Source organism: Periophthalmus magnuspinnatus, chromosome 2 (assembly GCF_009829125.3).
Source record: "Periophthalmus magnuspinnatus isolate fPerMag1 chromosome 2, fPerMag1.2.pri, whole genome shotgun sequence".
NCBI classification, from domain to species: domain Eukaryota; kingdom Metazoa; phylum Chordata; class Actinopteri; order Gobiiformes; family Gobiidae; genus Periophthalmus; species Periophthalmus magnuspinnatus.
This window is the reverse complement of record NC_047127.1, coordinates 2,676,703-2,694,859: the sequence shown is the minus strand read 5'-3', so window position 1 is coordinate 2,694,859 and position 18,157 is coordinate 2,676,703. Positions and strand designations below refer to the sequence as shown.

The window sequence follows — 18,157 nt, the reverse complement described above, 5'->3', positions numbered from 1 at the left end:
AAAGGACCCACAATAAAAACTGAGCCCTGAAATATTACCATTCCAGCTTTAATGTACTGAACGTGGTCTCGCTGTTTCGCGGATTTTTTTGTGTGCAAATTTACATACTTTTTTTTACACCGTCTGAACGTGCATTGTGTCGTGCGTCCTGATTGGCTGTTGGACTGTAGACCATTGTGTCGTGCGTCCTGATTGGCTGTTGGACTGTAGACCATTGTGTTGTGCGTCCTGATTGGCTGTTGGACTGTAGACCATTGTCCATCAGTCTCCTCCGTGCCGTGTCTCCTGTCCAGTACAGAATGTGTTCAGACAAATTTACATAAACGTTGGATCTCAGTGTGACTCTGAAGTGCTGTACGTTTGCAATTTGTTTTCTCCACCGACAAAACCCACAATGTCGATGAAACGTTCTGCACCGACAAAGACGCCTACGAAGGTTTGAACTTTGAGAGAGTTTAAACAAGAGAGAAATGTGAGAAAATGTTAACGCCTGTGTGACAAAAGTGTATAAAGTGTGTGGTGAGGGGTTTTAGACAAAAACAGAGAATAATGTAAAAAATAAAGCTGATACTTCACGGATTTCGCCGATTGTGGGTTATTTTTAGAACGTGACCCCCGCGATAAACGAGGGACCACTGTTTATATAAATGGGCATAGCTAACCTGCTAGCCACCGCGTTCCAAACAGAAAGTGATCATAGGTGCACTCCAATTCACTTTCTATTGAAAAACTGTCCCCTCTCTCTGTACCTGCTGCTGTCAGACTCGTTGTTTTGGTCTTAAATGTTCGTATTAACCCTCTACATGATCCTGGGGTTTTTATTTCACTATTGTGTCTGTAAATCAAGATATGAATATTAAAAACAGACAAATCAGGCGCCTTCTTTCCTCCGAGGTCGCTCCTGTTACCGTTAGCAACAGGTTTGATTGACAGCGTTGCTAAGGAAGGGGCGTTACCTTCCTCAGCCTCGCTTCGGATTGGCTCTTTGGTTGCTATGATACTCGCGTTTAGAATTCCAAATATAAAACTCAACTCCAAATTAGCCGCTATAACTGCTAGCCTCGATTAGCTTCATTTGACTGAACGCTGTGGTCACGTCACACTCACTCAGTCCACGTCTTTACGCAGTCTGCGGTCGTTCCGGACGCGTTCTCCTCGGGCCTTTAAGCTCTTACCTGTGTGACCTTGTCGGTGACGTTGTGCGTGCGGTCTTTGACTTTCGGCGCGATGATGGTTTTCTCAGACGACGGAGGAGACGGGCACTTCTTCTCGTTGTTGGCCTCCGAGAAGTTTAACGTGATGAGGGGGATTTTGTTGATGGTGCTGTACTTGTTGAGGTTTGAATCCGACGTAGAGCCGAGTAAACTTGATTTGATTTGACTGAGAGGACCTGGAAACACAAATACGGCGTTAAGAAGTTGGAGTTTTTCATGTTTTTTTGTTTTTTTTTTCTGAAGATGTGAGCGTGTTTGATCGTATGAGTTGTGAGTATGGGGTGGCCCTGTGTTTTTGAGTTCAACCACAACACAACACCGTGATATCGAAACTCCCCAACCTCCGACTGACCCGTCTAGAATGAACAGCCTTTTCAACGTTTCTCATTAAAACATAATGAAAACACTGTTGGCGAAAGAAAAGAACGATCTCGCTTACAATCAAAGAACGCAACTTTACACCTCGTCAAAACCTCGATATAACTAATGTGATTAATGTCCCTCAAAAGGCTGGAAATCAGAAGCTTATATCTGGTTTTAAAGGCCCACTGTGGAACTTTTCTTGTGGCTAAATAGATTGTTCTGCAGAATGGCATTAAACGTGTCTACAAATCTGTGGAAAAGCAAGTCCGTTCACAAAAAAATCCCTAAAAAAACCTGTGAAATGCCTACAGTTGAATAAATACAGTGTCATATTATCACATTTTAAAGAAATAAATGGAAAATATTTTAAATAAAACATGGAATTTACAATTAATAACGTAATTTTGATGGAAACAATCTTTAAAAACTAATGAGTTGGTCTCCTGAAGTGATCATCTTAGTTTTTTTGACTTTTTGAGACTATTAATTTAAAAAAAAATAAACTAAAAATGAACGAATACCAGATTGATATGTTTAATGCCATACTGTGGAACATCCCAGACAACGCAATAATATCTCCGCGGTTCTCTAGATTTAGAAATTTTAAGAAAAACTAGTGTCTGAACCTAGATGTGCTGTTTTATTTGTTTTATTTGCGCAAAGACGTGTAGCTTTGTGCTGGAATCTAACGAAGAATAAAAATAATGTGCACCAAAGCAGGGCCGTCGACAGATATATGGGGCCCCGGGGCAAGACGCCTCAAATGGGCCCCCCTCAATGTAAATTAATAGGAAGAGGGTTCATTTCTGCGCCCCTAAGACCCGTTTGTCCGTCCCATAGGCTGTAAATACACTGCCTGGCCAAAAAAAAAAAAAAAAGCCACAACCTGGATTTAACTAAGCAAATATGTTGGGGTTTCTGCAATTGGATGGAAATAAATCTTGTGACATTGCAGAAGCGAAATCAAAATAATGCCACAACGAATCAAAGCTAAAGGCGGAACAACACAATATTAGAGTGTGCGACCCTTTTTTTGGGCCAGGCAGTGTATTTATACATAAACGGACATAGCTAACCTGCTAACCGCCGCGTTCCGCACAGGAAGTGATCATGGACGCGCTTCTAGCTCCATCGACTCTGGCTCCAATTCACTTTCTATTGAAAAACTGCGTCCTATCTATCGTCATTTTGGTCTTAAATGTTCGTATTAACCCGCTCTACTTGATCCTCGTGATTTTATTTCGCTATTTCGCTTTCCACGAGGCCGCACCCGCCACCGTTAGCAACAGGTTTGATTGACAGCGTTGCTAAGGGGCGTTACTTTCAACAGCCTTGCTCCCGATTGGCTCTTTGGTTGCTATGATACTTGCGGTCGTATTTCCAAATATGAAAGTCGGCTCCAAATTCGCCGCTATAACTGTTCTAGCCTCGATTAGCTTCATTTGACTGGCGCCGTACGCTGTGGGTGACGTCACGTTCGCTTCGCCCACGTCTTTACCCAGTCTATGCCCCGCCCCCCTGCCCCGATGGTATATATAAGACAATACACACTGATATGTAGCCCATGAATATGATTTGAAGGGAAAGTTTTGCTGGCTCAGCGCGTAAACCAGCAGAGGAAGCTACGGCCATTTTCCCCATTTTCACAAAGTACAGTGATTGAAAGTCAAGGACAAAGAAACAGACAGCTGAGGATGAGAGAATGCATGCGCAGCTTTGGTTCATGCCGTAGAGTCATCGGGGGTCGTAAAATAAAACAACAAAAATGGAGAAAAAAAAAATATACGGTGAAAAGCCGAAGCCATACCGCCAGCCATCCAGGAGCGAGACACTAGCGGTGAAGGAGAGAGTAAAAGGGGGAGAGGGGGGTTATGGAGGTTTTTATGTTTGCAGGGTCAGGGTAGAAACAACATCACTTCATATAACACAGTGAGTAAATACTGTTCTGTGGCAGGTCTGCGGAAAAAAAGCTTCACACAGGGACTTTATCTCCGTGTTATGGGTCTGTCTGTACAAAGACAAACGCACATGTTTCTTTAGAGTAGAAACAGAACGCATGCACCGGAAACACTGGGTTAAAGCAACTTGAATTCGAAAGATTTTTGTTGTATTTTTTGTACTTTTGCACAATTTTTTTTTAATATAGTTTAATTTTTTGTTTCTGGTTTTCTTATTATTTATTTATTATTTCTATATTATTTTATTTCTATATTATTATTATTATTATTTCTATATTCCTTAGTATTTATTTATTCTTCTTATTTATTTATTTCTGTTTTTTTATTTTTAAATGAAAGTTGTGTCATCTGAAATGAGGAAATTTGACAAAATAAAAACAGAAAAAAAACAAACTCCATGGACTAATAATGTGACTTGAGGTGAAATAAATGCATAAAATTATTCTTAAAAATTTTACAACTAATAAAAAAAAATAATATAAAAAAAAAAATAAATAAATAAAATTAAATAAAATGAAAATATATATAAATAAAAGTTTAAAGGGCACGTTTTACGGTGTTTTCTGATCTGTTCTGATGTTGTTTCCTTGTCACAAACAGACCTGGAGTTGTGTTTTGTTTCATTCACACTTCTCTCAAACTGAAAACACGCTGTTCCACCTTGTGATGTCATCAAGTGGTTATACAGGAAGTGCTCCACTGTGTTTTTAAACTCCACACCTTCATTTCTAGAATTATTTTGATGATTTCAGCCCTGGAATAATCGCCAATTTCTACTGAACTAAAGGTAAAACGCAGCTGTGAACTTGAACACTACCACTTCATGACATCACAAGGTGGAAGGGAGCATTTTGAGGTTCGGAGATGTACAGACTAATAATAAAAAGTTACTCAAACATGTGTGAATGAAAGAAAACACAACTCCATGTCTGTTTTTGATGAATTAACAGCATTATAACACAACTTAAGGCTCACAAAGAGTCAGTTTTGTGTGATATAGAACACGACAAAACACAATAATATGAACTCAAGTCACTTTAACGCACAGAAAAAAGTCTATTTTTGCAGTGTAAGCTTAAAGTGTTAGCTCATTAAAGGTAAAACAGGTTTGCGTTGCCTCCGTCACGGCAGCTGGGGCCAGAGGTTTCGCGGAGACAAGACTAAGACAGTGTGAGGAATCATCTGCTAAAGCCTCATTGATTTTTCTTCAATGAGCGAAAGTAGAGGAGAGTCTGAATGTGCAGCTTCATGCAAGCGCGTGCAGAGGTCAACGGGAGCTCCCCTGACCGCCCGGGATCCCACTGAGTCATCCGGATCGCGGCGGCTACTACTTCACATCATCCAGGCATTTGCATTCAGAGCAGGCCAGAGTCGTGGAAACACACATGCAGCAAACAGGTTTTTTTAAGTTTCCACTAAACATGGCTGACCGTGAGAGCCGGGGATGCACAGAGCTAGAATTACCTTTAATATTGCGCCCATTGTCTGGATTCCACGTCGGGGGAGAAGGAGAGAAGGGTTGGAGGTGAGAGCAGAACTTCTATGATGATAAATGGGGCTTGGCATTAAACCCACGCCGCTGTCCCCACACACAATGCATTACAGTGAAGTAGACGTATTACACTGTCAGCCACTGGGAGCCATTTGAATGAAAATACAGAGGGGGGGGGGGGCTCAAGAGGAGGCCGGCCCGGAGAAAACCAGCACGGTCTTGGCAACTTCTCCCTTTGACAAAATGAGGGCCACGAGGCTAATGAGGGATTTAGACTCTGGGGGAGATGGATCGCTCAGCAGACAAACTGAGACTGGTCATTACACTGATTAAGAGACTGACAGGTCACATCGAGCATCCCATCACTTCACACACACACAGCTATAAATATCATCTTTACACACACACTTTACACTACACGGCACACGCAGCTATAAATATCGTCTTTACTGATGAACTGATACGAGTCTGAAGTGTTTCTCTTCAGATGTAAATGCAGCGTGTACCTTCGCTGGCGTGTCTGTCTCTAAACACCATCTTGTGGGAGTTGGAGCCGAAGCCCTCAATGTCGTGCACGGAGGAGGCGCGGCGGATGCTACATACGCTCTCTCTGGAGGCGGTGGGGGTGAGGCCCGGGATGGAGGGGGCGGCCGTCAGGGTGTCGTCCTGACTGTTGGCCTGAGTGGGAGCCTCCTGGTCGGGGTATATCCGGTCCCAGGGGCCCTTGGGTGAGGAGTGGTCCAGAGGCCCGGACACGGGGGTGGAGCAGTGGCTGGGGGCGATGAGGGCGCGGGTGTCGTTGGCGTAGGATGGACTGCAGCTCTCTCGTGTGGTCGGGAGCTGATAATCACGCGTGGCCACGGAGCCGTCGCTGTGCTGAGGCGAGTCCACCATGACGGCGTCAGGGTCCTCCTGAGGAAGGGACTGTTTACTGATCCCGAGGAGCGGTAACGCCGGCAGACGGAAACGGAAGAATCTACCTTTACCTGGAAAAGCAAAAGATACAAGAACAATAATGAGAATGAAGAACAATGCAAAACATGTGTCTGCCTCTGACCTGTTTATGTGGCGTTCACGCTGGGATGAAACACATTTGCACGATTTGCAGAACTCAAAACTGAGGCAAATATCTTATAGTTGTTTGCCAACAGTGATGAAAAGCTGCCAATGCAGCTACTGTAAAAAGAGCCATGTAGATCAAAACAAATGCTTGTTCTGCCTGAGGCACTAGTTCAAACTTCAATTTCCTTCAATTATTCACGAAGGAGGACAGTCCCCGACAACGCTGCCAAATAACAGGGTGTAGAGCCCGTTTACTTCTACAGGAATCTGTGGGGTTTTAATGTGCGAGCTGCTCAATATGCAGCACACGACACCTGTTAATGGGCCTTAACTGGGACATCTACAACACGGGGAACATTCAAAATGACAAGCATCAAACCTCACCACACACAAACTGTCAGCTCCCAGACTCCTTTACAATAAAACGTCTTGTTTTTACAAAAGCCTGACTGTGACAATAGTAAAGTCATGTAAAGTGAAATGGCTCTGGAGGCTCTGTGTGTTTCTTTGGGTTGTCAGAGTTCACTGTATTGGACAGTTCTATTCATGTGTACAACAGCGGCCCGTCGGCGCGGCGCTGGACACAAAAGGAGCTAAAATACATTTCATTCTCTACGGGACAAACCCTGCATTTTTATGTGGCTGGCTGCTTGTTTAATTCGGATGAGAGCGACGCGGAGGAGACAGAAACTCATTTCAGACACAATGCTGCGGTCACTGTGTGTAAGCCGCCGCCTGCTGACAGAGCGCACATTATGAACTAATTGGTCGTTTAGAGCAGGATCTGAAGGCAGCGCATTTACACAGTTTGACGGTTCCAATGACATCTTATCAATGTAATGAATAGAGCTGGTGCGTTCACAGCCTCGGCCCTAATCTCTGCCTGGAGGATAAACATATAACGCACCAATCCCTTAATTAGCCTATAATTCAGTCACGCTTTAAAGAATGTGAGCGGGAACGAGCAGGTGAACATATTTCAAGCTGATTTTTAAAAAACTGCGGAGGGATACGGCGCCCCGGAGAGCTGTCGGTGTGGGGTATGCACCTGAACAGCTCTCCTTCTTTCCCAGCTCAAACTCAGCCTCGCCAACCAGCGGATCCGCACGCACTGGCCCTTGTTGCTATGATACCAGATAGCCATATTTGCATTGAATATTAATTGGGCCCTCAGATCCCGGTGTTGTGTCTTTTTCGTAACGTGGGCATGAATCAGACGTCAGGAGAATTAGGAGAGGAGAAAAACGGTTAACGCGGGGACCACCTTTGTGTCCGTTTGTTTTGCGGCTCGCGTTTGTTTGCGCAGACCCGACTCCAGTCCAACAATGTGTGCGGCTCATTTGCATTCAGGGAGACTTTACCTTTAGGACTGTTTACCTTCGCTCCCACTGCTCCTATTTCTAAACCGCTCCAGAGAATGACACGGAATATGCTGCGTGCGCACGTAAAGGTCCTGTATCACACAAAAAAATGTATGTTTATTAGCGTTTAGCCGCGTTGTAATGTTACCACCTCATCAAAAACAGACCTGGAGTTGTGTTTTGTTCAAAATAATTACGATTAACGATTATATCCGGATAATTATTAAACTTCCTGACAGTTTAAAATGTTCTGGATATGAATAATTATAATTTTATTAACTGTTATAGTCTTGTACTTTGTTATCAGTGAAAAACTACGATCTAAAGGAGAATATTCTGGATGAGCAGGGCCGTCAACAGGAATTTGGGGGGCCCGGGGCAAGACGTCGAGCATGGGCCCCCCTATAATACAAATTCATTAGAAGAGAGTCCAATTCTGGGCCCCTAACCCCCGGGACAACAGAGCCTTTTGTCCCCTCTTGTTTTGTACGTTTTGGTGATATAACGGCGATTATCTCCTTTGCCGATTATCACAATTACCGTATTTTCCAGACTATAACTCGCATTTTTATTATTTTGTTTATAGTTTAGCCCGGGGTGCGACTTATACTCAGATGTCACTTATATATGTGGAATATAAGTCACATTTGTGTATATAATTTCACATCTTTGTTACGACAACCTGACAATCGCGTTTTTTTTTCTTCATTGTTATGCTTTTTTTTTTTAGCTTTTTAAAAAATAAGCCAAATTTAAAACATTCATAATTAAGATTCTAGAAAATATTTACAATTTGGACATATTTTGAAAAGGAAACATAAAATCTAAGTGTCAGCTCTTTTTATCACGATATTATTGTTTATTGTCTCATCCCTAAACACCACACGATGACATCACAAGGTGGAACGGAGTGTTTTCAGTTCGAGAGAAGAACTCAGCCTAAATCTGCAGGGTTTGTTTGTGTGTTAAAAATGTGCGTTTGTTGCCGAGGAAACGACATTAAAACGCAGCTGCGAACTAACGACGCGGCTGTCTACAAGTCGACGCTAACAACGTGTCGCTACCAATTAGCGCGTTAACCCTTTGTTTATTAAATTCACCTTTGATAAACGAGCCGTTTTTCCGATTCTCTGGGTCGTAAAGAGTCACGGTTTGATTTGAAACTTTTCCAATACGTGAATTCTATGCACGTCTTCACACAGATTTACAGATTATGGTTTTAAACATAAGGTGAGACGCGGATAATCTGATGAATAGCTCCGCCTCACGCATCACTGCACGACGGCGCGACGTAATGGACCCATTGATCACCGGTTCGTACCAGCTGTTCTCCTGCGCAGACAGAACCGAGAAGAAAATGTATCTGTGGATTGTAATCAATACGAAAGCGTGAAAATAAATAGCTTTAAAAAGGTCTGGATCCATAGCAGAAAATATTTAAATCAAACTGGACTTTTCAGATTTTAACCGTGTTCTAGTCGTTTCTTCTCGTCGAGCGTCTGACGTTGTGTTTGGACTGATTCATGTTTGAGTTTAATCTTTAATCGACTATTTTCAAGACGCCATTTTGCCGTTCTGCCCCCGTTTGCAGTATCGAAATGTTGAGTAACAAGTATTTCCTCACAATCAAAATTAAGTTACACATTTTAATATCGTGACGTTGATTTATGTGGTTTTCACACACATCAGAGGCTCGGTGGAGCGCCCCCCTGTGGCTCTAGGTTTAGGTGTGTTTACTTCACTTTTGGGTCGGTCTTGTTCACGCAAATCGAGCATCGTTCAGCCCAAACACCATGAGACACGTGAGAGTCCATCAGCTGATCAGAGAACTTATCTCCATGACAACGAGCTTCAAGACACATACACACACACACACACACACACACCTACACTTACACACATACACACACACACACGCTCGCCTCACATGCACGCTGTGTTTTTTTCTTTCTCCTGTGGCTAAATACATTACAAAGACAGTGTGCGCTGGTGGAGGAGGAGAAAAACATTTTGGAACGACACTCAGGCCAACCCAGGCTCACCTGCGCAGTCAGAACTGAGCTCACCTGCGCAGACACTCGGGCTCATCTGCGCAGATAGACCCGAGCTCATCTGCGCAGTCAGACCTGAGCTCACCTGCGCAGACAGACCCAGGCTTATCTGCACAGACAGCACCAAGCTCATCTGCGCAGACAGACCTGGGCCCACCTGCGCAGACAGACTCAGACTCACCTGCGCAGACAGACTCAGACTCACCTGCGCAGACAGACGCAGGAGGAGACTGTCACTGATGTTAAGTTGGCAAATATACATGATCTGAACCATTTTTTTGCCAAATTCCAAAACCTTTTACTGTCACAGCGGACTACATAAGTCAGCCCGAGGTCAGTCCGAGGTCAGCCGCGTTTATACTACACTTGCCCCGCCCCAGAGTGTGATTGGAGCCGCTCCGTGACCTCCTGTTTGAATCGCTCCGTTTACTGCGTCCAGAATGCGACTGCCAGCTTTTACTTTGCCATAAAACATTTAGCAGAGTTATTTCATTTTTCGTTTCTTTCCTACATATTTCCATAAATCTCAAACCCTCTCGTTTGACATCGACTTGTTGCTAACCTGCGGCGGCGTGAAAACGACCTAAGAAGCTGTAAAGAATCGCAGAAAACAGGCGATAAATAACCGTTAGCATCTACCGTATAAAAGTTTTACAGGGGCCGTGTTTATATATTTATAGAAGGACGCTGTTTTGTGCCAACTACCGCGACAACTTTGATTTTGAAATAAATTTAAAGCCGAACGAGTCCGGCGTCCGGGTTCACCTCGCACACAGAGGTTGTTTATACACTCACCGCACGCCGCCTACGAGAGCGGGCGCGCCGTTAGCTCCTCATCCAATTACATCGCTCCTACGTGACCTCGAGTCCTTGTGCGACTGTTTTATATGTCACACGCTGAGAACGGAGAAAGGCTTTACACGACGGCGGCCTTTGAGCGATAATTGGGTCAGCCCTTTTGAGCGAACGCTGAAGTAACGTAAGTGTCTGCTAAACGGCGCCAAAGATGCGTCTCCTCCGCAGCTGCAGCCCGGCGTTTTTGTGCGAGCAGGAAGCGAGTGCTGGAGATGGAGAGGCCGGAGGAAAAGACAAAAGCACGAGGAAAGAAATCGACCCGTTTGGAGGTTTGGGGGGTTTGGCGGTGACGGATGACGATGACGATGAGTTTTTATAAAGTCGCTGAAGGATCATGAGCCACGTGGAGTTTTGTGGAGCTGATGTTTTAGATTTGTTTGGTTCATTTTGTCCAAATAATCTGAGGTGGAATTATTATCAGAACTGTGGGTGGGTTTATATGGGCAGTGGCTCAGTTGGTAGAGCGTTTGTCCAATGATGTGAACGTTGGCGGTGCCTGTATTACCACGTGATGACATCACCAGGAGGAACAGAGTGTTTTCAACTTGAGAGAAGAAGCTGTGTAATATGGGCCCTTTAAAACAGTGTAATATGGGCCCTTTAAAACAGTGTAATATGGGCCCTTTACAACAGTGTAATATGGGCCTTTAAAGCTGTGTAATATGGGCCCTTTACAACAGTGTAATATGGGCACTTTAAAACTTTGTAATATGGGCCCTTTAAAACAGTGTAATATGGGCCCTTTAAAGCTGTGTAATACGGGCCCTTTAAAACAGTGTAATATGGGCCCTTTAAAACAGTGTAATATGGGCCCTTTACAACAGTGTAATATGGGCCCTTTAAAGCTGTGTAATATGGGCCCTTTAAAACAGTGTAATATGGGCACTTTAAAACTTTGTAATATGGGCCTTTTAAATCAGTGTAATATGGGCCCTTTAAAGCAGTGTATTATGGGCCTTTTAAAACAGTGTAATATGGGCCCTTTAAAATAGTGTAATGTGGGCCCTTTAACACAATGTAACATGGGCCCATTAAAGCCTTGTAATGTGGGCCTTTTAAATCACTGTAACATGGGCCTTTTAAAACATCATAATATGGGCCTTTAAATCAGTCTATTATGGGCCGTTTAAACTCACGGTCGGCTTTAGACGGAGACGTGTGGTTGAGTCTCTCCAGAGAGTCGCTGCTGCCCTCCTCCATGATGTAGTCGAAGTTAAGGATGAACATCATGACCACGCCCTCCTCGTTCTTCACCGGGATGATGTGAGTGGCGCACAGGAACTTTGAACCTGCCACATAAAATTGAACAGGGGTCAGAAAACGGCGTCCGTTTAATGGACTCGCCGCAGTCGTTTAAGCCACTGAAATTATTAGAACCAGAGATAAAACCAATCCAGAGAAAATGAACGGGCCTCATTATGACAGACACTTTCTATTAACGGACTTCAAATTCAACATTTCAGACAAAGACGGGTGAGCGGAGAGGGTCAGAAACACAGGGTCAGAAACAGAGTCAGAGAAACAGGGTCAGAGAATCAGAGGGTCAGAGAAACACAGGGTCAGAGAATCAGAGGGTCAGAGAAACATGGGTCAGAGAATCACAGGGTCAGAGAATCAGAGGGTCAGAGAAACACAGGGTCAGAGAAACATGGGTCAGAAACACAGGGTCAGAGAAACACAGGGTCAGAGAATCAGAGGGTCAGAGAATCAGAGGGTCAGAGAATCAGAGGGTCAGAGAATCAGAGGGTCAGAGAAACACAGGGTCAGAGAATCAGAGGGTCAGAGAAACAGAGGGTCAGAGAAATAAGGTCAGAAACACAGGGTCAGAGAATCAGAGGGTCAGAGAATCACAGGGTCAGAGACATAGAGGGTCAGAGAAACAGGGTCAGAGAATCAGAGGGTCAGAGAAACACAGGGTCAGAGAATCAGAGGGTCAGAGAAACACAGGGTCAGAGAATCACAGGGTCAGAGAAACACAGGGTCAGAGAATCACAGGGTCAGAGACATAGAGGGTCAGAGATAAGGGAGCAGAGAGGCCTGACAGACAGAGGTCAGCAAAGGGTCAGAGACACGAGAGCAGAGGGTCAGAGACATGGGAGTAGACAGAGAATCAAAGGGTCAAAGACAGAAAATCAGAGGGTCAGAGACATGGGGCCAGAGGGTCAAAGACACGAGAGCATAGGGTCAGAGAATCAGAGGGTCAGAGGATCATGCAGTGTGCAGACCACCCACCAGGGGCATCGAGTTCACATGCATAGTCTACAGTGAACACGTGTCTAGGCCGTCAAATGTTTCTACAGCGCGTCTTGATCGTTCACGTGTCCAACGCATCAGACGCCAGAGTTGAAAAATGTGAACTTTTGGCCACGCTCCAGTGACGTAGCGACATCATCATCCAAAAGAAGTAGAAAAACATCAGCTACTTAATTATTCTGAGCACACCGGTGAGTCTAAAGGCAAATCACGGACCCAGACACGCCGCCGCAGAGCCGGTCGCCGCCGTTGATGAGTTTTTTACGTAATAAATACACTAAAGTCACTCTGTCAATCTGGTCTGCAGCGCTCACAGAGACACGGGGATTTTGACGTTGTGACCTGAAGCATCAAAAGGTCAGAGACAGGTCATGATAAGACCCTGACCCTCTGCCCTTCGCTCATTTTCAACCGACAAAAATCACACGTTTGGATTTGAATAACGTCGCCGCTCCAACTGGCAGTAATAATCGCAGATATTAACCATAAACTCGGTTAAAACTTCTGCAAACGGACAGAAATTCAGCACGTTCTCCCTTTGAACCGAGACCCGTCCTCCAGCTCAGGTTGAAACGGGATTCTGGGATATTTCGATGATGTCACATGACCTGTTAAACCAGACTGGAGGGGCATCCGACTTAAGTCTCTCGTGCTCCATTGTTTTGCTGAATGAAACGCGGCGTGTGAATGGGATTTAAGCCGAGGCAGATTAAAAATATGGGGATTTTTATTATAATTACTGAGCGTACACGCCTCACGTTTTACGCCTTAAGTCTGGTTCTATTTATAGCTCCCCCAGCAGGCAACCGGCGCAGCAAAGTCTTTTTTTGGGGAGAGCGAGACACACACAGCACGGCTCAAAACGTACGCCCGCATCCCCTCTGCATTTCACAACAACAAAATAATTGGAGAGACCTTTTTCTTACGGCGAGGCGGGATAATAAGCGCGGGGTTGTGCAGACGGCGCCGGGTTGGTATCGGACGGGGATGTGATGTATGTATTGGGAGCCCCGGTTCCATGGGCTAAGCACTACGTCGCCCCCAGTAGTCCATCAGTGTCACAGGGAGTGGATGGAGTCGTTAGTCCCAGTCACACGCGGCGGGGGCTTACAGCGGAACGCCATCCCCTCCACTCAACGCCAACAGTCGCCAAATTGCCTTCGGAATCTAACTACAAAGAGCCGTTTCGCTGTAATTCATAATCCACAGTGTTTAGGCCGTATAGACGGTGGGTATAAATGGACATAGCTAACACGCTAGCGGCCTTGTTACAAATCAAAATCGAGCATGTGCGCGCTTCTGGCTCCGTCAACTCTGGTTTCAATTCACTTTCTGTTGAAAAACTGTCCCCTCTCTGTGTACCTGCTGCTGTCAGACTCGTCTTTTTGGTCTTAAATGTTCGTATTAACCCTCTACATGATCCTGGGGTTTTTATTTCACTATTGTGTCTGTAAATCACATATGTCAAACTCAAGGCCCGGGGGCCAAATACGGCCCTCCACATCATTTCATGTGACCCTCGACAAGGTAAACTCAAAGGTATGATGGTCTTAAAATGTAATTTTATCAGGAGATACACAGTTATACAGCCACATTTTTACATCTAGGCTAATGCATATGTAATATTTGTAACTTGAACAAGTAATAAATACAGAAACAGTTGATTAACAAGTTAAAAACGTAGTTAGATTTATTTTATATCCAGCCCTTTGAAGGCAGCTATTTTGCTAATGTGGCCCCCGGTGAAAATTTGTTTGACACTCCTGCTGTAAATCAAGATATGAACATTAATAACAGACAAATCAAATTTTGTTGAGTTTATTGTTGTTTAGAATTTTTGTTATTTTGAGTTTTTTTTTCATTATGTTGAGTTTATTTATTTATTTTTTGTTATTTTTAGTTATTATTATTATTATTATTTATTTTATTTTTTTTTTAGTTTCTTTTTGTTTTTTTGAAAAGCTGTGTCCCCTCTCTCTGTACCTGCTGCTGTCAGACTCATTTTGGTCTTAAATGTTCGTATTAACCCTCTACATGATCCTGGTATTTTTATTTCACTATTTTGTCCATAAATCAAGATATGAATATTAATAACAGACAATCCAGGCGCCTGATTGGTCAAAACATGCACAAGGATTTTTTCATGTCTAATTCCAAGTCTGATTTATTCAAGTTTTAACTCCAAAAAATGAGGCGAAATTTAAATTTTTAGGCAAATTTTTACTCAAATACTAAATAAAATATCTTAAAATGGTCTTAAATGTTCATATTAACCCGCTCTACATGATCCTGGGGGTTTTATTTCGATATTTTGTCCGTAAATCAAGATATGAACATTAATAACAGACAAATCAGGCGCCTTCTTTCCCCAAGGTCGCTCCCGTTAGCATTAGCAACAGGTTTGATTGACAGCATTGCTAAGCGCCCATTCCCTGCTAAACCGTACAATGCAGGCAGAAAGGGGCGTTACCTCCAAAAACCTCGCTCTGGATTGGCTGTTTGGTTGCTATGATACTCGCGATCACGGCTCCAAATTAGCCGCTGTAACTGCTAGCCTTGATTAGCTTCATTTGAGCTTAATCCATTTCTTTACACAGTCTGCGCTTTAGACGCTTATTGCAAAGAACGAGGGACAAATGCGTTGAAGTCTTTGGACAATAAATTAACCTAAAATCCCCGCCGTTGCCGTGGCGACCATCTTCAAAGTTGGCAAACGCGGCCAGTTTTGAGTATTACAGTGCAGCGATTTGTTACCAGTTAAAACACAAGAAGTTTCTTACTATGAGTGGGATTATCTTTACTCCCCAAGACATCTGCTGCTTTGGACACGGCGAGAACGTGCGAAAGTCTTTTCTTTTCAACTTGGAAAGAATTTAATTTCAAAGTTAGGATGAAAATTTAATGAAAACGCCCAAAAAAGCGGAACATAATTAGAAATATAGCACATACACGCACACACAGGAGCTACTGAAAGAGCCTGGAGGAGTCAAGAGGCAAACTTTTGTATTTAAATGTGTATTTGTGTACGTGTATGTGCGTGTATGTGAGTGTATGTGCGTGTATGTGTGTGTATGTACGTGTATGTGTGTGTATGTGCGTGTATGTGTGTATGTGTGTCTATGTGTGTCTATGGGTGGAAACGAACACTAAAAATATGCTGCTTGGAATCTATAGGCATTTATAATTCATAAGGCTTAAGTATTATGTTCTAGAAAGTATAATGGCAACGCTTGTTTGGAATGTTTGCGTGTGAAGGGAAACCTCGGAGTCAAAGGAGGGCAAGACCGTTTTAAAACAGAGTGCAGGCGTAAAAGTCAAACGTAAAGTCCAAACGTAAAGTCTAAACGTAAAGTCCAAATGTAAAGTCTAAACGTAAAGTCCAAGCGTAAAGTCTAAACGTAAAGTCCAAGCGTAAAGTCTAAAGGTAAAGTCCAAACGTAAAGTCTAAACGTAAAGTCTAAACGTAAAGTCCAAATGTAAAGTCCAAATGTAAAGTCCAAATGTAAAGTCTAAACGTAAAGTCCAAATGTAAAGTCTAAACGTAAAGTCCAAATGTAAAGTCTAAACGTAAAGTCCAAGCGTAAAGTCTAAACGTAAAGTCCAAGCGTAAAGTCTAAAGGTAAAGTCCAAACGTAAAGTCTAAACGTAAAGTCTAAACGTAAAGTCCAAATGTAAAGTCTAAATGTAAAGTCCAAATGTAAAGTCCAAATTTAAAGTCTAAACGTAAAGTCTAAACGTAAAGTCCAAACGTAAAGTCTAAATGTAAAGTCCAAACGTAAAGTCTAAATGTAAAGTCTAAACGTTAAGTCCAAATGTAAAGTCTAAACATAAAGTCCAAGCGTAAAGTCTAAAGGTAAAGTCCAAACGTAAAGTCTTAACGTAAAGTCTTAACGTAAAGTCCAAGCGTAAAGTCCAAACGTAAAGTCTTAACATAAAGTCCAAGCGTAAAGTCCAAACGTAAAGTCTTAACGTAAAGTCTAAACGTAAAGTCCAAATGTAAAGTCCAAATGTAAAGTCCAAACGTAAAGTCATAATGATGTATAAAGGCAGATAATCATAAACTGCCTCATGTTTACAGATGTTATTCGAACAGAGAAAGAGTCAATATCATCTTAGACAAACACCTCGGAGTCAAAGGAGGGCAAGACCGTTTTAAAACAGAGTGCAGGCGTAAAAGTCAAACGTAAAGTCCAAACGTAAAGTCTAAACGTAAAGTCCAAATGTAAAGTCTAAACGTAAAGTCCAAGCGTAAAGTCTAAACGTAAAGTCCAAGCGTAAAGTCTAAAGGTAAAGTCCAAACGTAAAGTCTAAACGTAAAGTCTAAACGTAAAGTCCAAATGTAAAGTCCAAATGTAAAGTCCAAATGTAAAGTCTAAACGTAAAGTCCAAATGTAAAGTCTAAACGTAAAGTCCAAATGTAAAGTCTAAACGTAAAGTCCAAGCGTAAAGTCTAAACGTAAAGTCCAAGCGTAAAGTCTAAAGGTAAAGTCCAAACGTAAAGTCTAAACGTAAAGTCTAAACGTAAAGTCCAAATGTAAAGTCTAAATGTAAAGTCCAAATGTAAAGTCCAAATTTAAAGTCTAAACGTAAAGTCTAAACGTAAAGTCCAAACGTAAAGTCTAAATGTAAAGTCCAAACGTAAAGTCTAAATGTAAAGTCTAAACGTTAAGTCCAAATGTAAAGTCTAAACATAAAGTCCAAGCGTAAAGTCTAAAGGTAAAGTCCAAACGTAAAGTCTTAACGTAAAGTCTTAACGTAAAGTCCAAGCGTAAAGTCCAAACGTAAAGTCTTAACATAAAGTCCAAGCGTAAAGTCCAAACGTAAAGTCTTAACGTAAAGTCTAAACGTAAAGTCCAAATGTAAAGTCCAAATGTAAAGTCCAAACGTAAAGTCATAATGATGTATAAAGGCAGATAATCATAAACTGCCTCATGTTTACAGATGTTATTCGAACAGAGAAAGAGTCAATATCATCTTAGACAAACAGGTTTATTCACGAAAAGTAAGACTAGAACCAGTAAAAAACATCATTGTACTGCATTTCTGTTCGAGGGGTTAGTGTGTGGAACAACCTCGATGATAAATTAAAAAGCTCCTACACAACAGAAGTATTTAACAAGAGGTACAGTAAAAAACATTATTTATGTTAGAAAATTACAGGACTCAGGAATGATTCATGTGAACTGTCCTGGTTTGTAGTTTGTACTAATAAATTATAAATAAAAGACAATGAGGAAGAGCGGGCCAGACCAAAAATAATTAAATATAAATAAATACATAAACAGATACCACACAAACCCTTCACATTTAGGTGTTTTTTCGCTCTGTTCCACCTTGTGATGTCATCATGTGGTGATACAGGAAGTGCTCCACTGTGTTTTTAAACTCACCTTCACTACACTCACTTGAATCATTTCAGACCTGGAGTTTCTCTTTCTGTCCTTTCTCTCCTCCCTGTATTTTTCCCCTCTTTTTTATTAGCTATTTTCTTCCTTCTCTTTCCTTTTTATTACCCCCCCATTTCTCTTCCTCTGTCACCCTCTCCCTT

The 18,157-nt window shown here is 42.6% G+C and overlaps 1 protein-coding gene across 2 annotated transcripts in view; it reads right to left on the bottom strand.

The window, feature by feature from the left end:
- kcnh7 (potassium channel, voltage gated eag related subfamily H, member 7) overlaps positions 1-18,157 on the bottom strand; it is a 90,620-nt gene that overhangs the window by 33,257 nt on the left and 39,206 nt on the right. Inside the window, exons 3-6 of one of the 2 annotated variants that reach the window (XM_033980881.2) lie at positions 11,493-11,645; positions 5,534-6,013; positions 5,000-5,020; positions 1,176-1,390 (exon numbers count right to left, since the gene is read on the bottom strand). In XM_033980881.2, the coding sequence (XP_033836772.1) occupies positions 1,176-1,390; positions 5,000-5,020; positions 5,534-6,013; positions 11,493-11,645 (869 nt within the window). The remainder of the gene's footprint in view (positions 1-1,175; positions 1,391-4,999; positions 5,021-5,533; positions 6,014-11,492; positions 11,646-18,157) is intronic. The other variant, XM_055227315.1, reaches the window with a different exon arrangement.